The 26,958-nt window shown below is 30.9% G+C and overlaps 6 protein-coding genes and 1 long non-coding RNA gene across 8 annotated transcripts in view; 2 read left to right on the plus strand and 5 right to left on the minus strand.

The window, feature by feature from the left end:
* The first annotated feature begins 1,340 nt into the window (after window positions 1–1,340).
* Window positions 1,341–3,008, plus strand: LOC133318747 (uncharacterized). The gene is made up of 2 exons (XR_009752516.1): window positions 1,341–1,629; window positions 2,850–3,008. It is a non-coding gene; the product is annotated as an uncharacterized LOC133318747 (long non-coding RNA).
* LOC116770887 (nucleic acid dioxygenase ALKBH1) lies at window positions 2,823–5,712 on the minus strand. Its single transcript, XM_032662526.2, has 4 exons — window positions 5,454–5,712; window positions 5,047–5,367; window positions 4,659–4,852; window positions 2,823–3,347 (listed from the first exon to the last, which is right to left on the minus strand). The coding sequence occupies exons 1-4, from the start codon at window positions 5,583–5,585 to the stop codon at window positions 2,984–2,986; spliced, it is 1,011 nt and encodes a 336-aa protein (XP_032518417.2). The 5' UTR covers window positions 5,586–5,712; the 3' UTR covers window positions 2,823–2,983.
* Window positions 5,713–5,908: 196 nt separating this feature from the next.
* LOC116770636 (N-alpha-acetyltransferase 38-B, NatC auxiliary subunit) lies at window positions 5,909–6,655 on the plus strand. The gene is made up of 3 exons (XM_032662191.2): window positions 5,909–6,125; window positions 6,195–6,327; window positions 6,419–6,655. The coding sequence occupies exons 1-3, from the start codon at window positions 6,087–6,089 to the stop codon at window positions 6,562–6,564; spliced, it is 318 nt and encodes a 105-aa protein (XP_032518082.2). The 5' UTR covers window positions 5,909–6,086; the 3' UTR covers window positions 6,565–6,655.
* Window positions 6,656–8,211: 1,556 nt separating this feature from the next.
* On the minus strand, window positions 8,212–11,564 carry LOC116770886 (uncharacterized). The gene is made up of 5 exons (XM_032662525.2): window positions 11,322–11,564; window positions 9,009–11,192; window positions 8,802–8,943; window positions 8,541–8,731; window positions 8,212–8,472 (listed from the first exon to the last, which is right to left on the minus strand). The coding sequence occupies exons 1-5, from the start codon at window positions 11,391–11,393 to the stop codon at window positions 8,212–8,214; spliced, it is 2,850 nt and encodes a 949-aa protein (XP_032518416.2). The 5' UTR covers window positions 11,394–11,564.
* Window positions 11,565–11,984: 420 nt separating this feature from the next.
* On the minus strand, window positions 11,985–12,618 carry LOC116770630 (cytochrome c oxidase assembly factor 6 homolog). Of its 2 annotated transcripts, none has more exons than XM_032662180.2 (2): window positions 12,540–12,618; window positions 11,985–12,316 (listed from the first exon to the last, which is right to left on the minus strand). In XM_032662180.2, exon 2 carries the CDS (start codon window positions 12,295–12,297, stop codon window positions 12,049–12,051), a length of 249 nt encoding a protein of 82 aa, XP_032518071.1. In that variant the 5' UTR covers window positions 12,298–12,316; window positions 12,540–12,618; the 3' UTR covers window positions 11,985–12,048. The 2 variants fall into 2 exon arrangements, with proteins under 2 accessions (XP_032518071.1, XP_032518070.1); XM_032662179.2 differs by having other exon boundaries at window positions 12,444–12,593.
* A 363-nt stretch (window positions 12,619–12,981) lies between these two features.
* LOC116770959 (methylenetetrahydrofolate reductase (NADPH)) lies at window positions 12,982–17,244 on the minus strand. Its single transcript, XM_032662615.2, has 3 exons — window positions 16,519–17,244; window positions 13,973–14,328; window positions 12,982–13,756 (listed from the first exon to the last, which is right to left on the minus strand). The coding sequence occupies exons 2-3, from the start codon at window positions 14,292–14,294 to the stop codon at window positions 13,251–13,253; spliced, it is 828 nt and encodes a 275-aa protein (XP_032518506.2). The 5' UTR covers window positions 14,295–14,328; window positions 16,519–17,244; the 3' UTR covers window positions 12,982–13,250.
* Window positions 17,245–18,141: 897 nt separating this feature from the next.
* Window positions 18,142–26,958, minus strand: part of LOC116770534 (serine/threonine-protein kinase SIK2) — a 30,425-nt gene continuing 21,608 nt past the window's right edge. The window contains exons 7-9 of the mRNA XM_032662043.2: window positions 21,994–22,223; window positions 21,732–21,871; window positions 18,142–21,166 (exon numbers count right to left, since the gene is read on the minus strand). Of these exons, the coding sequence (XP_032517934.2) occupies window positions 18,829–21,166; window positions 21,732–21,871; window positions 21,994–22,223 (2,708 nt within the window). The 3' untranslated portion in view covers window positions 18,142–18,828. The remainder of the gene's footprint in view (window positions 21,167–21,731; window positions 21,872–21,993; window positions 22,224–26,958) is intronic.

The raw sequence follows: 26,958 nt of genomic DNA on the forward strand, positions 1-26,958 counted from the left end.
ACAGACATACTAGTACAAAATCTTTGATTTAATTGATCCCGTTGTTAAATTTAACTACTAAAATTAACCTATTCAAGGTATACGATATTTATAATAATAGTTTAAGGAGGGTAATCTCCATCTTTAAGTGAAAAAATTTATGATTTACCTGCTCCGGCATGAATGATAAAGTTACCGTTATTTCAATGAGCGATTTTTCTTAACTCCTAGTTTTAATTACGGTTCAAAAGCTGTAACTGCAGATGTCAAATAACAAACGCAATTTTGAAGGTTCAATTCTATTTTAAATTTATTATATAACAAAACTAAAGCATTCACAAGCGATCTATTTTTACCAAAATGTATCGAACACTAAAAGTACTAACATGCTAGATTAGGGCTTCTAGAAAGTGCATACGATTGTAGGCATACAATGTGGAACGCTCAGTTTTGTGGATAATCATCTTTTTTGAAGAGAAACGCTAAATGGCATTTCTATTGAGCAAATGGGGAAATCGTGCCGCTTTGTCGTCTGTTCGCTACGAATTGAAAGGCTGAATTCGATATCGCATAGAGCAGCTAACTGCAGATGGAGAATGAATACACACAGACGATGCAAAGAATATATTTGAATATAAAATTCATCTTTCATCGTCTTTAAAATATTAACATTTCATATCCAACGAACTCACAGGAATCTTCATGATGCTTTCGCAAGAATTAGGATTCAGTTTTCCACTTTTAAATGGATATAAAGTGAATGTTTGTAGGTTATAAATCTAACAAGACATTTTATGAAGCGATACTGTCTTTTTTTGTTATTAACATAGAGGCTATGGGGAAATACTTAAAATTTAATTCAAATAAAACATATAAGTAGGAAAAAATTCATCGACACAAGCAGGACTCGATCCTGCAACCTCCGGTCAGTATATATAAAAGGAACTGAATCTATATTCCGTAGGTATAATTAATTAATAATTTCTAATTGAATAAAATTTCATGTCATATTTTGTATTAAATTATTACAAAAGTCATAAACATGAAGCTTACTCGAGAAATAGTCTTTGCACAAACATTTGGTTATATCTTCTACAAAATTGTTAATAGCTTTTATTATTATTTTTTTTCTATTATACTTACGTCATGTTCCAATTTCATTAGGTTATATAATCAAATTAGAATTTAACGTTCTTCTGGGAGCAGAAAAAGCTGAACAACTATTGAACCACAAAAAACTTCACGATTACCTAAATCATATTTATAAAAAATACACAACAAGCATTTCCCTCAGTATACCTGTCAATAACAAAATATATAATTAAAACCTTCTTCGTTATTAAAAAGAAAAATAACTGCAAAACACAAACCGTCAACAACAATTTGACACTCTAAAATTTTTAGTAAACACATAAATTTGAAAGTGCAAAATTTTTTTGTTAATTTTCCACTTTAATGACCTAAATATGCAGATTCGTAATTTGAAACAGAAATGCGCGGATTGTTTTAAGCCAACGATGCGTCGCCTCGCCAACTTCGAGGCAAGCGACGAATATGAATGCTACACCGAAAGCTATATTAAATGCTTTTGGGGACTTTGTGACCACCAGAAGAGCATGCATGCCTTAATTACGAAATCTAATTCTGAAGGTGATGAATTTTTCTCTTGACTTATTTATACTGCTAAATTCACAAAGCAAGCAATCCATTATAATAGATCCATTAGAAAATATATTATACAAATAGTAATATTAGGCCCTAATTACTAAGATCTCGCTGTTCGTCCCTCTATCAGTCCATCACCAGTCTGTATCTCATAAGGCGTCATAGCTAGACAGTTAAAACTTTTCACACATGATGTGATGATTTCTGTTGCCGCTATAGCCACAAATACTGTAAAGCAAAATGGAATAATATTTGATTGGGCACCCACACAGGACATTTTTTTTGTCGATTTTATAAATAATTGCAACTTGCCCGTCCTGCGAGTCCCACTCACTTGGACAATTTTTTATTTAAATAACATCACCATAGTTTATTAGATTTAATTTAGTAATATTTTCGAGAAATACCGCAATTACATTAATGCCTCCTCAGCCTTATATATTTTTGCGTTTCTAACATTAAAAGTAATGTTATGGACGTATCATTATAAAACACTATGTATTTATAAATTACAAGTAACATATGAGTTGATGGTAATCGTTATATTATAACGGCTATAGTTTTGTTTACAGGGTGTCTGTAGCCTAAAGGCGTCATGTGTAATCATTGCCTTAGCGCCATCTAGTTTACGCGACGGGAAAATTAAAGCGAAACAAATATTAACCGATCCATATAAATGTTAGACTAAAGCCTTTATATAAAATTTCTTTAAACGCCTCCGAAAAATATTAATGAGATGTTGTTCGAGGCAGTAAAAGGTACATATGGGTGATTTTATAAAAATAATTGAAGGTCAACAAGGAAGTGGAGTATAAAACCGGTTGTAAGCATTTTTACAATTGAAAAAATATCAAAAAAGGAAGACATTTTCACAAATAATAAAAGATAAGATATATGAGCTCGTGACACTATACAAAATGTATGAAACAGGAGATCTTTTTATCTGGCCTTAAGCTGTAAAACGGTGTTTGAAGCATACTCTTTAGCGTAGTTAACCTCCCTGGGATCATGATAGTCTGGATATTTCTTACTCTTTTAAACAAGATTTGTAACTGATGAAATCACATTATATGGCCGATAGATGGCGCTGCTACTTTTAATTTTTTAATCACATTCAACATTCGTTTCCATATATAAAATCAGTATATTTACACAAAAATTACACTTGTTTCAACATGTATTTTAATAAATTTTTAATTTTACAGTCATAACAAAAGCACCTGTAAGACAACACCCAACATACAAGAACCCCGGTCTGATTGGCGGATTTATTTATAACAGCGCATAAATAATGTGAATAAAATGATAACAACATAAATAATTTCGAATTAAAATTTTGTCAAATAACATCGTTCAGACTGTTTTGATTTTCATTTAAAACCTGCCGCACATTAATATTTATTCTTGATTCACAAATATAATTGTTGAAATGACTCCATTCAACATTGTCTATGTTTCTGTGAAAGTCTGAACTGACATCATAATCTATGAATTTAAATTTAACAGCACTAAAATCCATTCCTCCGGAATCTTCTTGATAATTCCAGGGTGTCGTAGGTGAAGGTAATATTTTAGGGACAGCGTGATAGCACAGCCTTGCTTCCTTTGACATGATGACTATGTCACCGCTGTTCAGTAAAATAGGAATTGGATTTATAAATTTATCTCGACCACCTATTAGGAATATTGACGACTGTCCGACACTGTAACAAAAAATGTTAGTTGTATTCTCATCTGGTTAAAATTTTATTTATTATGATTCCAGTGTATTACTTTATTACGACTTTTGTATTTATTTAAATAAAACTAATATTTTCGGATATGCCTACTACACACATATTTTATTTATCTTAATACATATATTTATTTATCTTAACAAGTTCGATAACCAACCGATAAGTAACGTCAAAAAAGCTTGGATCTACGATAATTATCTAATATCACATCTGAATTGGCCTTTCCTCGTCTATGATTTTAATAAAACCCTTTTGTCAAAGTTAGATGCAAGCGTCATAAAGGTGTTTTGTGTTTGTGTGTGTTGTGGCTCGGGCTTGCGTTATCAGCTGATTCGTCAGCGTTATTCAGGGATCGCAGTAATTTTGGGATGAATCTAAAAAGGCCATCGGAGCTCTATAAACACCTAGGAGTTTTCAAGAGGCATATTCTGGGGAAATCCCATGATGACGTCGTTAAATCACTCACTCGTCTAATCACTCCCAAAAGACAAAGATGCCCTAGAGCTAGAATCAAGACTTCAATTCCATAAACAGTTCATGATAGGGGCAGAAAGTGATAGAGTAGGGTTAGGATCAAGTAGGAAGGCCAAAGATACGTATATATATAGAAGATCTTTATTCGGCAAGACGAGTATTCTTAATGTAAGATCCATGTGATGAGCCTAGAAATGCAGAATGAGTGGCTACACATAAGAGATTTTGGCATCCCATTAAAACTAAAATGGCGCACTTTAATTCATGATTGGTCGCCAGCACTGCTAAAATTTTATCTTAATGCGTACTAGATGACTCTCCCAGATCAGAGTAGTTTAGTAATAAATAATTCAGAAGAAAAAACTTGCTCGGTAGAAGTAGGATCAAGAGTTATAACAGACAAATCTCTCTACAACCTGCTAAAAGACTTGGGCCTGTCAAGAACTAACATCAGTTAATTCTTGGTATGTGCGTCGAAGTCAGCCCTAGCAGGTTCGTTTCAAATTTGGTCGGGTAGAGAGAGGAGCTTGGACAGTGGAGGTGAATGTTAAACATGCGTTGGATAGGGGCCCCTTAAGCCTACACCTGGGTCGCACCTCTCCCTGGACGAGATGGACCCGACACCTCCATGGTGAATCCATGGAATGCTGATAGTTTTCGTCTTATTTTAAACTACATACTCCCGATGTTTCGGTTACTTTGCAGCAAACATGATCATAGGCAGGCGAGATGAGAACATCTATCAGTTGTTCTTTTTTGTTGTTTTATACTATTGAATTATTCATATCTTATGAAGATAATTACCTAAATGAAAATAGAGGTGCTTCTAAGTTGATTTCTGAATGATCAGTGTGAGCAGAAAGTGTGGAACTCATGTGATAGTAATTAACAATCGCTGCTTCCGCACGAAATCCTTCATAGCCAAGATAATGTGCTACTATGTCAGCTAACTCTGAAAGTTCACTGGGAAATACTCCTTTATTTTCTTCAGTGTAAACCTGTAATTTTAACATATTTTTTATGAATTTAAGAAACATAAATAATGCCTAACATTACTTTCCTTCAAGAAAAAAATAAGAGCGTTCAATGTCAGAACCCATAACATTGCTTTATTTTTATGTTATTTTTATTTTTATTTTATATTGTATTGCAAATACATTGACATCAATAGTATTTTATATTAACATTGTACTTTTGTGTCCCAGTTATGATGGTATCCTAATGTTGTCCAGCGCAGTTTCTTAAGAAGCTTGCTATTATTTCTCTCACTATAATGACATTCCGACCACCAGTCATCTATATGTGTTTCTACATCAATATTTGTTCTATTTGGTTTCTTTGGATAGATTTCTAAGCATTTTCTTATCCAAAACCTTTGGCCTAGACTAGTGAAAGGGTTTCTTATTAATATTAAGCCGGGATTACTCTTCAACGAGTAGGCTTTCCATTCCTTTAGAGATCGCAAACCCAAATATTTTGACCTTACGTCTTCAATAATATCTCTTCTATGAAACTGTAAAAAAAAACTAAATTGAGATTTTTTCTGTAATCTGAGAATTACTCTCTTAAAATTGTAAACCTTGCTAATCTTAAATGTACCAGCAGTAATCTGTTATCAGAATCTGTAGTTATCACTCTATCTAGAGACGGTTTTGGTTTGTTTGATTTAAAATATTTGAATGTTTCCATAAATACATCCCTAGGTATTCTAGCACTTTCCTTCGATTCCATTGCAATGATCCTATATTAAAATTTTTAATTTAATTGTTTTTTACCCTTTAAATAAATCTTGTTTACAAATACATAGAAACATTTTAAGGTTAATGTCAATGACAATAACAAATGTCAAAACTGTAAAGTCGGATTTATAATCAAATCCATCTTATGTTTCATAATTGTTTATAAGGTATGCAGAGATAATTTTATTTTAAAGTTCTAAAAGTATTTCTTAATAACAGCTTCTTCATACTTTTCTGGTTATGTATTAATATAAAAAAAAGTTTTTGTAGAAATTTTATTTTTAAAGAAATTTTTCTTTCCATTTCTGTCAACGTCAAAAGTACCACATTTTCACTTGTCTAAATCAACAGTTCTAATACAACAATGTTTATTGTTTTATTGTAAATTGTAATAGATGACGGCTATAAATTAAATATTTAAATTAGTTGTAATTAGTACACAAAATTAAGAACTCATATACTTAAGTGTTTCTCATAGTGTCACTCATTTAAAATGTCTTCAACAACTTTAACACCAGTGGGGGACCCCAAGGTAAGATTATATTGTTGGAAATGAAAAATTAAACATTTTAATTACTATATTTTTTTAATAATATTGTAGGTTATTGAGGAATTAGAAGGTAAAGCGAAGTTGAGAACATGGTTAAATATGAATTTTAGGATTGAAATGACTGATGGCAGAGTATTAATAGGGGTGTTTCTTTGCACGGACAGGGATGCGAATGTAATATTAGGTGAGAAATGTTCATTAAAATCTCAATTATATGATAAAAAAAATTTCAAACCAGTACAAATATAAAGAAACTCTTATTTGCAAAATTTCAGGAGCCTGTTCAGAATATTTAAAAAGCTCTGATGGTGAAACAGAGGAGCCTCGAGTACTTGGTCTAGTCATGGTGCCAGGACGTCACATTGTATCCATACAACTTGACAATACAAACCCACCACAAAAATATTTCTATGATGAATGACAAAAAAGATCCTTAACTGATAAGTAAATTATATTATTTTATTTCAATTATTCTTAGCATAGACATATAAAATAAAATGTTATTCTACATATTTATTTAGTTTAAATAAAATTTGTCTCAATACATTCACTTCAAAATAAACATTTTTTGTATCACTCGCGAATGGATTATACTCATCGCCTTTTGTTTGACTCATGCCATCAATAAAACTTAACAAATCTGTGCAAATTTTTGGAATACTTATTTTAGGTTGATTTAACATTATTGATAAAAACCCAATATCCAATATTGCATTTAGACATACAAACGGTTGTTTAGGATTTTTATCATTGACAACATTTTTATAAAATGCAACACTAACATTCCGGACATCTTCGTCTTCGTCTTGTAAAAGGATGATTGCTGATATTATTGCATTAATTTTAACATTCTCATTGTGGCTTTTGAATTTATGTGATAATTCATTGTTTGATATTGCTGCTATATAGCGCAAATCTATATCATTGGTTTCAGGATTGCATAAAGACTGTATAATATTTGATAAAACAGATAAATAATTATCTCCTCGAGTTACACATAACCTTGTAGCAAATGGTATCATGTATCTCATTTGGAAGGAAATTTTAAATAAATTTGTGTTTAAGGACATAATTTGTGTCATATCACAGTTTAAATCCGTTTTAAGTGATATTAAATAAAGTATTTTCCACAAATTGCTACTTCGCAGTTTTAAATCAGAACTTAGAAGGGCATAAGCAATTTCTTCCAATGTAACCTGACCATTGCCATCACTGGTTTCTAATCTATTTATAAGTATGTCCAAATAATTCTCATATTCATTACATGCAAGGATAATTTTTAAAATACAAGGGATTACATTCAATGGTGCCTCTTGCAAATATTTTTGAACTTTAATCTTTTCCCAAAGAGCCACCCCTGGTTTATATCGATTAGCATTTGTATGTAAAAATATTTCTTGCACCAGTTCTATGGTGATATTTTTGGCATTTTCTGTTTGTAATAACATTTCAATACCCCATCTGCATATAAAAGAGTAATTCCCTTGTAATAATTTATTATTCAAATTATTTATAAGTTCATTAAGTTGAGTTCTTAATGTTTCCTCATTTGAGTAGATTTTGTGTAATTCGGACAGTAACATTATACAACCATGAATATGATTTTCTGCATCATTATTATTAGTTTTTATGAAATCATAGACAACATCAAAACAGAAAAGGTTTGTAATACTTTTTGCTGCAAGTCTCCTTACTGTATAAATAGGACTTCCCAGTAATAATGTAAGATTCTTTAACAAATCTAATTCTAAATTGCTTTGTCCTTTAACATCACATGAGAAATTGTATCGCCTTGCAATATTTGCCAGCACATTTAATATAGGAACTAAATTTGAATGTGTCTGAATGATGTCATTAGATTGATTGTTATTAATTTCTTTGACAATATACTTCCAGAGCTTTGGAGAATGAGTTAGGAACTCATCACATGCAACAGTAGCAACGGTTTCTTCATCAATCCCAGAAGCTTTTTTTTGACCTATCAATTTTGGAATTAATGCACCATATAACTGAAGAGCTGCATTCCTATAAATATATAATTACAATAAAAGATTGATAGTTAAAAACCTTATAAATTAGAAAGATTGCTAGATATACCAATATACCTGATCTGCCAATTGGAGTTGGTAAGATTATCGAAAGCTAATTCAGCTAGATCAGCTGAATAATACATAATATCTGAAGCCAAACTACTGTCAGTCACAATTCTTGTCAGGAAATGTATATAAATGGCTTTAGGCAGATCTTTATCACTTTTCTCGACCTCACAATTTTTATCCAAACTTTTGCATGTTGTTAATAATTCAACCATAAAATAATGAAACAGGGGCTAAAAGATATAAGATTATTTAAAAAAATACATTTAATTAAAATAAAAATGGATTTCGTTAAACTTACTTTTCCTTTTTTTCTATCATTACTAACAATTCTATGCACCATTATTGACAAGCCGGCACCCCTTCTTGTTACAGAGGACATTTTCGCTGTTTCATATAATAGTTCATTTAATTTTTTCTTTAATAGAATAAATGGTAATTGTGAAACCTCTGGGCTCAACTTTGTAGATGTTAAGTAATTGATTCCTTGACCTGCAAAGACATTTATTATCATGAAAATTTATTTATATATATAAATACAATATATTCAATAAATATTAACCTAAGGCAGCCCCAGCCGCTTCTATGGCACCTTTATGTCTTGATGTTTCTAGAACATGCATAATTATGTGCAAACATTTTTCACAAACTTCTACATATTCTTTGCAATACAGTATGAGCAAAGATGCTAAGTCACAAGCTGCCTGAAACAAAATCAATATATTTTTTTCATTTCAACCATCTACCCTAAATTTATTGTGGAATTTACCTTAACATTTAGCCACAGACAATTCAGAACGATCTGATGAAAACCTGAAATCTTTGTCTGGTCTTGATTATTCTCTTCAGCATATTCAGAATTATTTATAAGAGTCTGTACCATATCACTCATTTTCGAAAAATCCGAACTTGTCAAAGTGTCTTCTTCCCAAGCAAACTGATTAGATATTATTTCTAAAACGTCTACTAGTTTAATAATACCCTCATAATCGATGGGAATTTTGAAGCCCGTTTTAAGGGATGCGTCGAAAATCACAAACAATATTCCTAAATATGCATGCAATTGTCTCCCTTCTATTATTGATTTCACAATGTTTTCTTTGCTATAACTGCCACAATCAATCTCTTTATAGGCAAACTGAAAGACATCTATGATTGTCTTGAAATTAACTTCCTTGTTTATAAATTTATTTGTTTCAATCAGGACATTAACAATTAGTTTAAATATATTGTGACCACTACATATTTCATAGAAAAATTTACTCTTAACACATGTCAAGCCCTCTTCCACTAAACATATGAATAAATTAGAATTATTGAAATCATTCAGATAGTAATTACATAATAACTGAAGTACATTTTCATGTACATCATTTGCTGGATCTTTCAGCAGACTCATTAACTTTAGTATAAAATCAGCATTATCAAATTCCCAACAATTGTTTTCCTTTAAAAATGTTAAAAGTGTTGGTTTTGAAGAGCAATTTTGTTTCTTATTCTTTTTCTTAGATTTGCCTGATAAGCTATTAAATATCGTATATAAAACTTTAATAGTAGTTATTTTCCTTTGATAATTTCCATACAAACTTAATGATTCTATAATAAAAGATTGTAAACTTTTAAAAAAACATTTCAAAGGGGAGAGTCCTTCATCATTGACAATGTTCATGAAGTTTGTGTGCAATTGAGTTAAAAAACTGTCCAAACTATTTATCATACACAACCTTAGTACAGTGCAGTCAGAATTAATGTTATCTCTCAAATAATTGAGAATTTGTTCATATTCTATTTGTGTCGGTAAACATTTTTGATGAGAGACACATGTAATTTCAAAAGCTGTCATTCTTATAAACGCATTACAGTGGTCTATGCTAGTAAGCACAAGTTGTTCATTACTGTTATGGGATGCTGTTGTCCACTTTCTTTCAATTAAAGCAAGTTTGTTGGCTTGTTTAAGAACACATAAAATGCTGTATAGCTTTAATTCTGAATAGCTGGCTAGTTTCAAATGTTGAACTAAATCTTTGGCTAATGTAGGAAACTTCTTGAAAGTGTTCAAACACCAGTAATTCTTAAAATTCTCTATAGCTTGAAAAGAGGCTCCTGTAAGAAGTTCGATTACAGGTTCCAGGAACAATGTTGTCCAACAATTTTCTGAATTAAGCTTCTCCAAAATAGCATAATACATATCAGCGCCAGCGGATACCAAGCCAGGCTTGTATAAACTATTCAATAGTCCTCCAAGCCACATATTTTTCAACACATAGTCCACAATATTCCCACTGTACTTAAGAATCACTTCGGTCAGCATCAAATATTTTGCTTTGTTCCAATAAAATTTATTAATTTCTCTTATTATTTGTGTCAACACATCGTCATTGATAACTTGAAGTAATGTTTGGAATAGAATTCTATTTAAGTTTCGTATTCCTGTTATAGGATTCTCCCAATTATTGTTTATTACATGCAGCATTTTAATTTTATTTTCATTACTGAAAATTGTCATTTCTAATGATGTTCCTATCACTTTTTTAAATGAGCTCATAGTCTTAAATGCTATAAATGTATACTGTGTATACTCATATGACATTCTTACTAGCAATTTGAAAATTGATTTCATAGTATTTTCAAGTACTGCTGTATTTTTCAAATCATTAGCAAGATATGAGGACTGGAAGAGGCCATAACAAAGAGTTGTAGCCAAACTTATGTTATCATGATTTTTCTCATTGATTTCTAGTTCGTCATTTATTATTATTAAGATCTGGTTAAGATAGAATTCTTGTTTAGTTGACTTGTTTAGGACATTATAAAAACATGTAGAACAAAGTAATTGATCATCAAATTCTTCGAGTCCAGTTTTCAAATGGTCCCACAACATTTCTAATATGATGTTAAATTCTTCATACTCTTCATTTTGAATGCTAGCTTTCTTCGTTGCTATAAGTACCTCCTGTAAATATATATGTATATATATTTTTAAATGGCATAGTTTTAACTAAATTCCATCTTTACTTCATTTATTATTTAAATTGAATATCAGGCCATATAATTTTAGTATTACCAGTGAATGTTAGTTTACCTGTATTATTTCCACATTAATGTTAGAACTTGGAACACTAAGCCTTTGTATAACTGTTTGAAGTGCTTCCATTTTTTATATTTTAGTCTGTGAACAATATAACAAAAGTAAAAGAAATGAGACTGTTTAAACTTTAATTAAAAAATTGTTTTTTAAAATATTATAAAATCAACGCTATATATGAATTTTCATAACACATTTCTTATAAAATATCAAATACAATAATCATTTTCAGTTATTAATGATTCAGTGAGTTTAAAACCAATAGGTAATATTAATTATTTTTAAAATTGTAAATCTACATGCCAACACCAACAAAATATTGTAATAAACTAAATTTCAATGTAAATTGTCTTGAATTCAAATAATTGATTTATTAATTATGGATCAATATCAAAAGTACCAAACTAATTTCTTGATTAAAATGGAAAATTTTAATTAATTACTAATTTATTTAGACATTCTTATTATTTTCTATATAAAATTTATGTCCAAACAAGTTTTACTGTTATATCAATTTAATTTTACAATATTCTTTTATTTAATATTATATTCTTGCCATAATAAAAAAAATATAAAATCATTATTCAGTGCTCCTTCTATTAGGAAAAAAATGAAGCCTTTTGTTTAAACATAAAGTTTAAAAGCTTGAATAAAAGCCAATTTATAATTAAAACAATTTAATAAATAATCTATATACAATCAATTTAATTGATTTCTAATAAAATTATTGACTTTCTTTAATTGGTTCAAAACCTTCTTTCTGCATTTTCGCCTTAAATATTTCATAGTCTCGTTTTCTATCGAAATGTGTCACCCATTTAGGTGGGCAAGATTTTTCAAATAGTCTCCTAAATTCCGCACATGCCTTTGGCTTTTCAGAACTGTCTTTAATATTTTGGTCATCTAAACAAGCCCAGTAACGATCTCTAGAATCCCAACAAACTTTTCGTTGTTGTTTATCAGGGAAAGACATCTTTGTAACTGTTATTCACCTAAAACCAAGTACCACAGCCTTAATTCAACTATTTCTTTAGGATCCTAATAATTTGTATATTTAGAATTGCTTTTACTAAACACCTCTCTGTGAATATTAGAATAGAAGTTTTTACGAGTACTTACAAGGATGAATTTAATATTTTCGAAAATAATTTCTTATGTAAGGCTTCAATTCAGATAACACAAGTAATTTAATTTTCAATAAGAGCAAAATATAACCTTAGAAAATCAAGCTCTGACAATTGCGAGCCGTGATTGTCATTATAAAAGAACTGTTCATGTCAAATTAATAATCAATTCATATCCTTGTTACCAGTTCTAAAAAAAAAATATAAAAGGGCAATAAGAGTTCTTTATTTTTATTTCAAAAAAATATATTTCCTAATATAAATAATTTCCCAATATTAATTAAAATATGTCGTAATGAATAATCATATAAATTAAACAAAAAATGAAAATAAACTTTGTAATTACTTTAAATGACAACATAGACCTACTTTAGGCCAACATAAAATGGCCGACTATAATCACCAAATTATATTCTTTACATTTTTTTATGACAACCAAAATGTCTTATTTGATTTGTACAATAACATTAACTAAATTTTATTAATACACAATGTTTTTAAATTATTAAGTTTAAAAACTTGTAATGCATATACCTATTTTTAAAATATAATCCAATATAATTAACTTAATGTTGTGAATTCTTTTGGGCTTTCATCAATTACCAAATCACTAACAACTATTAAATCTAAATAATAAATATAGACTGAAGAGTTAATATATTTATTACATGTATTATAGAAAAATAATTAAAAAATAATAAAATTTTTGAAGAGATATCCTGCTAACGTGATTATCTGCTAAAGTTATCGATTTTGGAGTTTTATTTTTTTTATGTTTAGTATCCTTCGGGAATACAAAATACTAAACCTCATTCATATTCGTTATCATGTTACTGTTAACACATTCTATTATTTTAGAAGTGATGTCCATTTTGTTGATTGTGAAAAAATGAAAATGTTTTATACCCGATAATTTATTCAAGTCTAAAATTAATTTTGCAACAGTTCCAATACCGGAGTGTTTTTTTATACTTATCAATGTGTTTTCGGATACTTTAATTTTACATAAACTTATTAATTTGTTTAGTTGAACTTTTGTTTCAAAAACAAACAAACCTGGCAAAATAGGAATGTTTATATCAATTTCATGACATTGCAAAACAAAATTTTCGAACATTATGGGTTGAAAAAATGCCTGAGTAAGTATAAAATTTGCACCACTTTCAACTTTTGCTTTCAAGTGCGGGAGCTTCTCATCATCTGCTAAAAAACCAGCCACTCCAATACAAAAATAATCTCCACTTAATTTTCTTATATACTTAATTAATTCATGGCTTGTAAAATCTGACTTGGTAGCATCATAGTTTTCTGAAAAGTTAATTAAAGTTTCAAATAAATTATATATTTAATATAATAATTTAAATGATATACTTATACATAAGTGAAATTATACGGTGATCTTTATTATTATAGTTGTTTTAGGTCTTATAAATTCAAATAAATTTTAAATATAAATGTAGATACAAAAAAAAAGCAGAAAAATATTACAGCCAAAATTCGTAATAAAGGTATAAAAATACTAACCACCTCTAATTATTAATAGGTTACAAATACCCATTTCTTGTAAAAACTTTAAAAGATCATGAAGATATTTTTTCGTCATGAAACTGCAAGAAACATGTAATAAAACATTATGTCCTGCGGTTATTAGATCCGTAGCCAATTTCAAAGGTGCAAAACCCATATTAAAGCTCTTCAAATCCTGTTCTTGTGGGTGCCATGTCACTGAGAAGAAGCGTGGTAGTATATCTATGTCCTTGATTTTCTCGTACGTTATAGATGGAGTCACTTCGTACGAATACGACAACTTTTCAGAGTTTGAAATCAATTCTGTTATTTTTGACATCTTTTACTAACAAATAATATTCCAATAAGTGCTCCTACAATTTTTTTTGTCTGTATTAGAATGAAAATATTAAAATATATAGGTACTTCGATTAGATAAAAAGGGATGACACTTATATTTAGATTTTTGCATCATATCGATAATTGAGGATAATACTACAGATGCGGAATTATTTCCTTTAATGTAAAAAATCACAACTATAATTATGCCATACTGGTGATATAAATTGCAACGCCATCTATTGCATATTTACAACCATTGCTAGTAGATAGTGGATGGATGGTTAGATTGCAATTTACAGTCTGTGAAACGCATTTTCACAAAGGTTCAATACAAAACTACCAAGCATATATTGAAAAGACAATGATGTAATAGTGCAATGTTCATGCCCCATGTCCATTTATAGTATAAATAATAAATATATATTACATCCAGCCACAAAAACAAAGTAAAATAATTCATTACTTAAATGTGTGACGGGTCTGGAGCAGTTTGATCTGGAAATCAGAGAAGTGAGCGGGGAATTTAAGTCATCAGTCAAATTTGAATATATGATGAAGTTTTAAGTAGCTAGGTAAATAAAACTTATAGTTTTAGTTAAAGAACCTATTAGAATGATATATGTATATTTATTCTTATAACTTAAGTAATGTATATGGTATATGCGACATATAGAAATCTTTAAAAACTGACGTCAAATAAATATCGATCCTTTTACGGGGCTCCAACATTTTTAAAAATCGATATTTTAAAATTGTTCCATCCCTAAAGATAGAGTTTTGGGTGATAACGAATTATCTTACTGTGGTTACTTCAGCCGCTTATAAAAATGTTACTGTTTTATAACATAAAATTACTAAGATTTTTATTATTTGTCTTGTTTGTTGTTGTTGTTGTTTATTATTATTACAAAAAATATACGTTACATAACATATTCGGATTTTCGTCAAGTTAATACATATTTTTTTTTTAATAAATATTTTCAATTGAGATAAACAGGATGTGAAAGCAAATGACGTTTAGTTTTGTGTAGGGTTTTATTTCAAATGTTACATAGTCATATACGAACAAAGTTGTTTTTGGCAATCACAACCGAAATGAAATAGCAGGATGTTTGATAAAACTAAAAAAAACATAAATATTTTTTCTTGTCATATAACTAAGAATTGTATACTGGCTCATCTAAAAACTACTTACATACCTAAGTACGATATAAATGAAAATAATTGTAAATTTATACAAACGAGATGAGTGCGGTATTGTCAACGACTTCTACTTTTTTGCCAGATAATAACTTCACTACTGACCTATTTTCCTAAAATTAAATGCGATTAACATGAATTTATAATAATGACGGAATATAATAGTGACGATTTTCTTATCTGTGTAAAAGCTTCAAAACACCTATGCTACTTTCGCCTATATTAATATTAACTACTAAAATGTAACATTTCTTACGTATGTAATTTATTGTTGTATTTCGATAAAGCTTGGTACACCTTTGTCGGCAGAATATTACAGCTAAATACGAATAAGTATAGATCATATTCGTCGCTTTCATACATTAAAAAACGGGTTTTCAATAATATATGATAGATAGATGTCGTAATCTATATACCAGTACAAGAAAATACGTAAGTACTTAAAACATCATTGAATAAGTTATTCAGAACGATGTATTATCACTTGTGTATTAAAATATATTATCTGAAATAAATCATTATAAGTGTTTCAAAACACGGGACTTCATGTGTCCTTTTTAATTAAAATAATAATTTATAACCATCACGTTAATATTTGTTAAATTAAGGTTAAATTCCGACCTGTTTGCGAGACCATAAATATAATAAGTATTTTGTTTTGAACTTTTAAATGTCCGACCAAATAAAAATTCAAGGTATCGGAATGTGAGTGAAACGTTATAATCGTAAGTTTGAAGTTTAACCATGCAAAATATTCACATTAAATTTATAGCGTCTTTTCAGGTTATTTAAATCTTAAATAAAATATAACAATAACAACTTTGTTTCAAATTATTTCTAAAATGATACTGGTACATTACGAAATGTGATAATTGTTTTGCTTAAATTATTTGTTTTGCAAAGTATAAGTGTATTTATTAATATCAACCAAAAATATGATATACAAATAGATATAGACCATACATTTTAATTTATTTCAAAAAAAGGTTGAATGAAATGAATAAATTAAGGAAATCCCTTACTCAAGACAACAAACAAATCGGTATCGCAGTTAGATGAAAAGTACTTTCACTGATTGTAAGTCCACATATTCCACAAATTTAATATTTTTATTAAGGAATAATTTTAATTGTGCATGTTTCAGCATGTGTCAAACGCGTTCTGAAAGTAGTATATTTTATAACGACGGAGATTTTCATTCAATGCCGATTTCATAATATCACCCCGTAAGAGCGATGATTACTTAAAAAGTATTTTATTTTTTTTATATTAATTTGATATGTTTAATAAATTTTGCAATAAAATAATAAAATGTAATTTAGTACTGTTATAGACGATTAATGACATTATGGTCATCTGTGGCAACATTTTAAAATTTTGAATGTTATAATGGAATATTCATTCTTGAACGCCTGGAGATGTTACGGTTTGTAATAACTGTTCTGAATTGACACTGAATTCAGTCTTGTTTCTAAAAATATTAATTAGGAGGTAGTTTATTTACAGGGACTCAATGCTTTCGTAGCGTTACAACAGCCACAACACAATTCCAATTCTTGCAAATAACTTAATTATAACAAAAATTATCATTCATTGTTGTTTTTGTTGGTAAAGCTCAAGTAATATAATGATACCCGCCATCAACACTAACTTTTTTATAAGTACTTGTATTCTTGTTTCAATATCCTTTCAGGTTAACCATTATTGATAAAAAACTACAAAACCACGACTACAAAACCATGGAATTATTTTATACTTAACTACATATATTATTTAATATCATAAAATGCTGTTCAAAGTGACTACCATTATTATCTATATGCTCAAATTAAAATTACCTATTAAAAAGCCGTAACTATTTAACCTATTCTGATATTGTCGTGTTGCTTTTTATTTCTATTAATACAATATAAAGGACAATTGTATTTTCGTGAAATGTCGCGCCATTTTATCAATACAATATTTTCAAAATATCAGATAACGTGCAATCACAAGCATTAAACAATTCTCACAAAATTTCAACAATTTGTAATCAGAACCGGAATTTGCATGTGATTACCACAGATAATAATTGATAACATACATTATATATTGTTCGAGACGGATATTTTTTGATGACAAAATGTCGATGAGACAAACATTTGTTTTTGGAATGTATAAAAATCCATATAAGAACGTATAAAATAATCGGTTAGAAATATAAATTTTGAAATACATTGCTTATTGCTTAAATTGACTCCATTTGCTCAGTTAGTTCCAATATAGGACTCTCACTGAGTGGCAGCATGTTTGTAGTTGGAGGCAGGCTGTGACCTTGCCAGGTTGACTGAAAAGTAATTAATATACAAATTACAACTAAATACACCAAAATATTATTGTAATAAATATGTCTTTATTGTTTTCTATTTTAAACTCTAAAACGATTGTATTACACAGTGTTGCTAGTTAAAAAATAAAATTTATAGTCTTTCTTTTTACCTTTTTAAATACATAAAAAAAAAACCATTTACAGCTGAAATTTTATCAATAATGCCAAATTACTATTTTTTTTCTGGTATAAATTTTCTATATTATCTATTGCATACCATGCAGTTGTGACAACTACTAATAAGCAAAAACAAGGTGATCAAATAAAACAATAACTATTCTGTTTTACATATACTTGTATTTTAAATAAAACTTGCTTCTAAGTAAAGCTATCACATCTTACAAAGAATTACATTATACTTAGCAAAATAATAATAAAAACCTGTATACAAACTCACAAACGTAACTATTTTTGGAGCTAGACTTATACATATTAATAAATAGTCACTTATTACTAAATTTAATAATGTATTGGGTTTATATTATGTAGGAACATTATAAGAGTGATATTTGAAGTACATTTAAAATGCATATTATCATACATTTAATATAATACAATATTTGGCAAGTTAAAGTTGCTGGAATTGATTAAATAAGATTTTTAGCCATCAGTACTGAATACAAGGAATGAATTAAAATATGACGTTCATGGATTACATATGTATAGTGAATACGATTCATAAACATAGTTTATATATAGAGATATATATGTTCACAATATCATTGTGTGATTATATACTGTTGCAACATTTGTGTCGTTAATATAAAGGTGATACAAATTAATTTTAAAGCACTATTTATTGTCATGCATTCTATAGTCCATGCTTACGGAATATGAATATTCACGTTAACCTAAATCCCATCTAGCTGACAGACATATGTCGGACACAGTTTGGGTACTTCTGGTATGTTCTAATTCTATGCCACGTGCGAATCTACCGTCTACTCAATACAGTGGAGATCTACTAGTTGATCTGTTGGAATACCTGGAAACAAGCCTGCGGCTGGAATAGTGTGGTCGACCACTGACTGTGACCCCCCCATATCCCTTCCCCTCCTTCGGATGAAGTCTCTTTCCTTCCCATATCGGAAATCTGACAAGCACTCTGTAAACTGGACGGTAAGTTCGACCAGTTCTCATTGCCGAGCCTGTCCTTATGTATAGTTATATCCATCGAGCCCTGGTATGAGAACTTCTCGTCCTGATCGTCCTTGATTCTGTTCGGATCTTCGACTATCGCTTGGAAGGCTAGCAGATCGCGGTTTTCTGTTTCGGTAAGTGGTAGTGGTGGTAATATTTGTTGCTGTTGAGCGATCTTGTAGCTTTGTTGTCGTAGCATTTGTCTACGGCTGAGACCGACTTGGAGACTGTGGAGTCCCATGTCGTGGACATTGGTAGGGGTCATTTGTTTCTGCAGCTGTCGCTTCTGTTGGAAGAGTCTGTGTTGCATTAACTGCTGTTGCAGTGGAGGCTTACTTACTTGGGATAGAGAGGTATGTGTTAAATCGGAATCTTGAAGTGACAATTTAGGACTAGCCGGCATTGGTGGAGACGTGCTTGAATAGTTGAAGGACTCCGGTAGACTTATGCGCTTGGGAGTGGGATTCTTAGTATCCAAAAAGTGCGGTGTAAATGTAGCCGCGAACTGATTGTGCTGGATTTGTCTTTGAGTCATCTCTTCGGCCGGCAAAGACGACTGGTATTGAGTTTTCAATTTCTGTGCTTCTTTTTGCACGAGATGCAATTCCAATACTCCTTTTGCTTTACAACTTTCGTTCAATCTCTGGCTGTTAAATGCTAATGTTGTCTTCTGTGCATCACTCGCTTGTACTTGTTGCGCCACTAAACCGTCACTAGCTCGTCTGCCTTCACGAAAATCAACGGGACTTCGTGTTACATCTCGAGTACAATTTTTATTAGCAGACTGATAATTGATTGGATTATGACGCGCAATAAATCCTGTACCGTTATTTTTATTGTTGTACGATGAAATGTAGACGCATGGATGCATCGGACTTGTATTTACTAACGAACTGTTTTCATATGCCGTCTTGTCGTCGTTGGAAGTGCAACTCGGCAGACTGCTAGCCAATTCACTCGAGCAATCTGACAACTGGTAATCAATACTTTCGAATGTAGAGAAATTGCTCTGAGATGAATCACAGCTGAGGTTTTGACTTAGACTCTTGTTGTTAAAAAAAGTCACAACACCACTACTTGAACTAGAACTTGCGTACGAGCTCAGTCTGTTTTGTACGCTGTTTTGTATAGCGGGAACGTCCTCCATATCTGTCTCACAACCTTCATCAGTCGAGGAAGAATACTGCTGTTGAAATTTTGTAGGCTCGTTGTTCGTGGGAAGTACTTGGTTGTATGTTTGTCCGGTTGTGTAGCGGTTTAAAGAAAATTTGCTGTCCGGCCTGTAGAGGCTGTTGGGAAATAAATCATTCGATGCTGAAGATATGGAAAAACTTGCATCCGTTGGTACAACTGCATTTTGGAGGTAGGAAAAACTCGGATGAGCATTCATGTATTCCTTGAATGGGGGAGTACTTGTCTGCAATCTATTTAAATCCTGTTGTTGGGCCTGTGAGACCAATCTAGTGGACTCGAGTGGCTTTTGTTGTTCTAAAACACAGCTTAGCTTCGACTCGGCGAATTGGGATGGTATCGGACTGCTGCTCAAATTTACAGTACCTTTAAGAGGTAATGGCGACTGTTGCAATGTGTTCATAAGTTTCGCGGCTTCTGAGCACATGGTGAAAGTCGTTGAATTCGGTATTTTCATGGACTCCACACTGAAGTTGGTCGCAGAAGCTGAATTTTGAAGAAAATTTGCTATAACATTATGGTCAGCCATCGCAGTATTCCTACCACCGTCGATAGCGCATTTGGAATCGAAACTAGATGACGTCAAAAGCCTTCCATCATTAGTCTTATTAGGTTCTGGACCAACGGTGGTCGATTGCTGCAACAATCGTCTACAATCTTCGCTGGACTGTTTCAATATATTCTGCTGCTGCTCATACGTCGATGTCAGCAATCTATGCGCTGGTTCATTCAATTTTCCTAGTCGCTGACTCGATTGCGCCACCTCGATGTTCCTCATTGAGAGTCTATTCGATTCTATATCCGGGTTCTTTACGTCCAGGTTTGCTACAAGGAAGCTTCTGTGCGTATCTGGATCTGTTCGTAGACGTTGTTCCGTCATATTGACAGCAGCCAGAGACAGCAACCGTTGGGTCTCGGCAGACGAATCCGTGGGGGCGCGGAACTCGCGGGACTGTTCGCCGTGTAATAACCTGAAATTTTTAGAATACAATCTATTAAGAATTTAAAATAAAAATACTTTGATTATTAATCTATTTGGAATTAATTTTATGAGATTAAAAGGTAAATGTAGATGACGATATAAATTAAATATAAAGTACCGTATTATTCAAATATAATATAAAAACATGTAATTTATATATATAAGGACCTCACAAATTAAATTAACAGAGAAAGTACTTTTGTAATAGAGCTATATGATAAATAAAACGATGTATTTCTTCTACAAACTTTTGGTATTTTAAAAGTGATTAAATATTTATATTTAAACAACCAAAATATATTAAATTAAAGATTAACAAACTATGGAACGGACATTAAATTACTAGAAAATACCTATTTCATCGTTATTTTATAATATTATTGTTTGTTGTTTTTCACACATATTTTTTTTATCACCCAAAGGGGCAAACGGGCAGACGGTCTACCTGATGGTAAGTAGCTACCGTCGCCCATGGACATGGACACAACGTGTGTTTTAGATGCGTTGCCGACCTTGTTTGTGGAGGAAAATGTTAAGTTCGAATAAAAAAGTACCTATGATGTTCCCTCCTGCAGTCCTCCCTGGCTTCGACGGAGGACGGTCTCCTCCTCCTATCTCCCGCCCTTGCCCTCAGCCTTTCCAACAGGAGGAGGTAGATCGCCGCGTGGTGATCGTAACTGTTCGAGCGAAGGCTCTGGTGAAAGAAACTCGTGTGAACCCCAGGTTTTACTGGAGTTATATCGATATTGGGAATTTGGACTTGCATATTATTGTGAGGACGAATATTTTATTAGGCGATCGTTGTAATGTATGTACCTCTTTGGTTTTAACAGGATCGATGCCCAAGCTCTGCATCAGTCGCAGGACCTGCTCGTTCGGTTCCTGGCTGTGGTGCGCCACGTGGGCGGGGCTTCTCATAGGGTCGGAGGCCACTGAAGGCGCCGTGTACGGCTCCGTCGACATCCATCTGTGTTTCTTGATCTGCTCTATCGTGTACCGCTTCATAGGTTCTAAGACGAGCATCTTCCGAATGAGGGACTCGCATTCTATGACAAAAATATTCGTCGTTTAAGTTACTCCTAGTATACTGACTGTATAGTTTTTAATACAATTTTTCAATACTTAGGGTCAGACACAATTATTATTAAATAAATTAAAATTGGCTTGTTGTCTTTCTGCAAAGCATTCTATCGTATGTTTTGTCAGGATCTGCTGTAATGATTTTCTTATCATACATATATATAGTAATGTCTTGGACATACTCGTTTAGTATATAGTATCTAAATCAAAGCAGAATAAAAAATATCATTAATACAATTGAAATGTGTCCTGGGTTTGAAAAATCTAAGGTTATGAATTGCTATAAAATATTAGTATTCAAATATCAATAAATAAAACGTTACGTGTACTGTAAAGTCTTGAACAGAGCGTTAAGTACAATAATAAATAAAACAAAGTTATCATTATTTTATCTCCAATGACGTGTTTATTGTTCAATTATATTGCATTCATAAATCTCTTTTCTTTGTGACGTAAATGCAATGCCAAATTTAAAAGCTTCGTTTATTAGCGTCATTTCAATAAGCGGTTATTAGATTGGAATGTCATATTAAGGTAGCCGAGTTGGTTGAATCAATTTGACGATGTACTCTAAGTAACTGTTCCACCCCGTTCGAAAGGTCAAAGGTCGTGTACCCCGTAAAACGGAAACTACGCTGTGGGGCGACATGAATACGCTCGGCTTTATGCTTAAATAGTGTAAATAATTTAAAAAAAAGCTTATTATATTTGGATCCTAAGCCTGTTAAAATTTAAAGTGTACTTAATCTATTAGATATATTTAGTTGGTGATAAATATATTATTTCATTCGCTGACGTGGAAACGGATTTTTCTGTAGTCCAAGTCATTGGATATGCGGTTTCCTTTGGAATAGCCTTGAAAAAGTAACAAAGTAAACGGAGTTAGTACCTCCTTACATATTCAATTCAATAACGAAATCTGCGGATATATTGACATATTTATACGCAATAACATAATAAATATATTTTTGTTTAGATTTTTTTCCTAGATATTTGAACCGAATTTATAAATAATATATATATATTTTCACACACTTATGTATATGTTTTAAATAACAATCACTTTCCACAATTCCATAATGTTATTTGTAATGTTGATTCACAATATTATATTTAGCACGTGTCGGATATGTCAAATATTTGTCAAACGTTCAAGTTTCTTGTACATACGTAGTAAGGATATAAAAATAAATAATACTAAAATACCAATTGACATAAGAAATGATATTTATCAAGAGCTTAACAATATGTGCTTAGAAAACGAGGCGTGGTTTTTGCGAGTTAAAATTACAAAAACTATTCCGTAAAGAATTTTTTATTGGAATCATTCTGCTTTAAAAGCTTCTTTTATCAATAAGTCCAACATATGCATAAGTCTTAAAGTAATAGCTAACAAACTCATTGCATTGTTTGTAGTTATGAATAATCAAAGAGTTTCATAGTGACTAACGCATACATAATCAGTACATCAAGCGGTTTTACATCTGGTTATGAATGAATAAATCCACCGAAAATAAATTCATATAAATATGTATCAATCGATACGATCTCTCTTTACTTAGAGCTGTGATAAATATTATCCGGATAACGTGACGAATACGATTAAAAATAATCGCATCACGATTATAGATGTTCCGGAAATAGACACGATCGAGAGTCGCGTCCAGAGAAACGCGCGCGTCGACCTGGAGTAGGTTCTTACTATTTTATTTACTTGATTCTAAAATAAACCAAAATAAAACTGATGACTGGTCAAGTTTTCGCCAGGCGTTGCTATTTATAGACGCTCGGACGCAAATATCGCGTGCCCGAATCACCATTGACGCAATAGTGTGAAAAATGTGCGAGGGTTTTTAATAAAACTGTGGAAAGTGGGCGCCAGCGGCCATGTTGTGCCATGAACTTGATGCACTTAAGATCGGTGCCGCCGCGTCGCGTCATCCAGCGCTGTTACTTGCCAGCAAACGCTTCCCATAAAACACTACAGACACGTCCGTGACGCACTTTCAATGTCAAATCTAATTAATTATAACTGAATGTTAACTTTCATAGACGGAAATATAAATTAATATATTTCTCGTAAATGGAGAATATGCTGACGCATGTTGCGGCGTCGTTCTATTTTGTTCAGTGGCCACCAAAATTTAATAACTCACGAAGGAAAATTGAAATGCTTACACATATTTGTTGCGGCAAGAATGTATGACGTAAACGTCGCATCGCTCTGCCGTCTATATATTAATTTTTTTTACACAAACATCGCATGAAAGGCTTTGAATAATACCCGCGTTAAATTAACGGGCTCCCACATTACGATACGTTACATGACGCAAAACTTAATTTAACAGTTTTCGATTAAAAAAAAATGTTTTTATTTCATTTTTAAATATCAGCAAATAACGTTACAATTTTCAAAATGTAATACAGAAACGTTTACGTGATAATTTTGAGGTAAAAAATTAACACAAACAAATCTGCCATAGATAAAAAATAGTCTATTCATTTTGTAATCTGTTGATTGTATCTGTAATACTTTTTTTATGCAATCAGTTTTTTTAATACTTAAGCCTATTTTAATATTCTATTTCTTTTTTTTAAAAAGACTTTTTTTTTGTTTACAAAATTATTTAAAATTTAAAAAATCTGACACCATTTTAATGACATTTTGTAACGAACTGTATTTTAATAAAAATTTGTAAATATAAAATTACAATAAAATAAAATGACAAGAATAACCGATTGTAGATTCTTATATAGAACAGAAGATGTCATTGTTTTAGGTTTTATGAGTACCTAATTTTATATTTGTATATATATTCAGCGTGTTATATTCCAAACACGTGCCCTTTAAGGTTATTTCAGAGTCTCGCATCCAATGTTAGTCGAGCAAGGCCGAGTCTCAAAGGACCACACGTACATACTCCTTAATAAGACATCCTTACTCATGAGCAAAATTCTTATACGACTCAATCAACAAACTCATTTAACTTCTAATACATATAGGTCTTATGATTCTTTGACAGTGTATTTTGATATGTATGAAATTAAACAAATTTAATTTTCATCTATCACATATGTACACAGTAAATTCTCTTACGTCAAATCTCTATAGACGTATTTAACATTAAAATACTCAATACGATACTATTTCTATTTCTGGTTCAAACGTCATGCACAGTCAAGTGTTTAGGAAATTAAACTATAAAACAAAATGTCTTTTATATATATATTGTTTAAAAACACTTCAATATTTAAACAATTATTAATATTATCATTTCTTTGTACGTTTTATGTGCGTCAATTGTCGCTACGGAAATCTAAGCTAATAATTCAATGTTGTTGACGTCTTTGTAGTATGATATTAGATACATTATAACGTGATTACCATCTTGTCTATATCTATAGATATGGAAATAGGCCATAGATGGGTATCATGAAGCTGGTGATATATGAAGAAACTATAGTTACTTCACATTGATAGCGTTATATGAATAATTGATATATAACAGTTCATTGAATTTAAAATTTCAACTGTCAAAAAGCATAAGTTATAAACAAAACTATCGTTTTTAATCTTCACGATTGAATACACACTAATAGGGCAAAACACACCTATACTCTTGGCTTCACAGTCTACATAATGTAATATAGAAAACAAAAATTTGAATACAAATATATCAAACTTGTCTGTACACCAAATAAAATAAAGGCTAATTTCATACAAAATAATTATGACATCGTGAGCTGTAATGCTTTTTTTTTATTGATAATACGTAATCTGTTGCTTCCGGCTATCGAATATACGTTATGAATACTTCTGCTTTCCAATTTCAACATATAGTTACGAAACGCAATAAGAATGAAACGAGAATTAAAACTTCATGCAAAATTAATTGTAATTATTTTAAGACTAGCTTTTTCCGTGACCTCGTCTACGTAAATTTTAAAATCGGAATAACGAGAGAAGATTAAAAAAATAATATACTTCATAAAAAATATATCTATGTATTATACGGTATTATAATTACTTATAATATATATACCTTAATATAAATTGATTCTAATTAATTATTGAACGAATCCATCCATTTAATACTTTTCGTAAATAAGTCAGAAACGGCCTTCCATACATAAAACTTTCTAATAATATTTCTAATAGCATGTATTAGGTTGTGTATTTCAGTTCATGAAGAACTAACATTTACAAGACCGGCGTGAGAAATGCATGATCGAGCATACCTATGACGCAAGTATTTTATCGAGCGGCTTATCGATAGCATTATTATTATGTGTATATTATATAAATATATTATATACTATCTATTATTTTAACCAGCACATCCAGCACATGATGCTATGACAACCTCATTATGAGTATGGCATATTAACCCGTTACTGATTCAAGAGATACATACGTGTACAAAATGTTTTATTTATACTTCAATACAAAAAATTATAATAGATACAAATATACCGTAAATAATATATTTTTAAAAATATTGAAAATATAATTATAGCGTAAAGTGTAGAGAAAATATATAGTAAAGTAATTACGTTATAGTAAAGGGTATTTGGCCCAAACATGAATGGAAAATTTCCACGTCTCATTTATACGTAAAAATCTAGGGTACATTTATTAACACTACAGCGCTAAATAAGTTAACATAGGATACCAAAGTACGCTTTGAGTAATTTGGAATG

Source organism: Danaus plexippus, chromosome 7, assembly GCF_018135715.1.
Source record: "Danaus plexippus chromosome 7, MEX_DaPlex, whole genome shotgun sequence".
In the NCBI taxonomy this organism is placed as follows: Eukaryota; Metazoa; Arthropoda; class Insecta; order Lepidoptera; family Nymphalidae; genus Danaus; species Danaus plexippus.

Coding starts and splice junctions, on each gene's coding strand:
- LOC116770887 (XM_032662526.2), bottom strand. CDS start 5,585: ATGGAATCGAAGGAAAGTGCTAGAATACCTAGGGATGTATTTATGGAA. Junction 5,368..5,453: donor CTGATAACAGATTACTGCTG/GTACATTTAAGA, acceptor TTTTTTTTACAG/TTTCATAGAAGAGATATTAT. Junction 3,348..4,658: donor GCACCTCTATTTTCATTTAG/GTAATTATCTTC, acceptor TTTTTGTTACAG/TGTCGGACAGTCGTCAATAT.
- LOC116770636 (XM_032662191.2), top strand. CDS start 6,087: ATGTCTTCAACAACTTTAACACCAGTGGGGGACCCCAAG. Junction 6,126..6,194: donor CACCAGTGGGGGACCCCAAG/GTAAGATTATAT, acceptor ATAATATTGTAG/GTTATTGAGGAATTAGAAGG. Junction 6,328..6,418: donor GGATGCGAATGTAATATTAG/GTGAGAAATGTT, acceptor GCAAAATTTCAG/GAGCCTGTTCAGAATATTTA.
- LOC116770886 (XM_032662525.2), bottom strand. CDS start 11,393: ATGGAAGCACTTCAAACAGTTATACAAAGGCTTAGTGTTCCAAGTTCT. Junction 8,944..9,008: donor GTCTGTGGCTAAATGTTAAG/GTAAATTCCACA, acceptor ATTTTGTTTCAG/GCAGCTTGTGACTTAGCATC. Junction 8,732..8,801: donor AGCGGCTGGGGCTGCCTTAG/GTTAATATTTAT, acceptor ATGTCTTTGCAG/GTCAAGGAATCAATTACTTA.
- LOC116770630 (XM_032662180.2), bottom strand. CDS start 12,297: ATGTCTTTCCCTGATAAACAACAACGAAAAGTTTGTTGGGATTCTAGA.
- LOC116770959 (XM_032662615.2), bottom strand. CDS start 14,294: ATGTCAAAAATAACAGAATTGATTTCAAACTCTGAAAAGTTGTCGTAT. Junction 13,757..13,972: donor CCTATTAATAATTAGAGGTG/GTTAGTATTTTT, acceptor TTAACTTTTCAG/AAAACTATGATGCTACCAAG.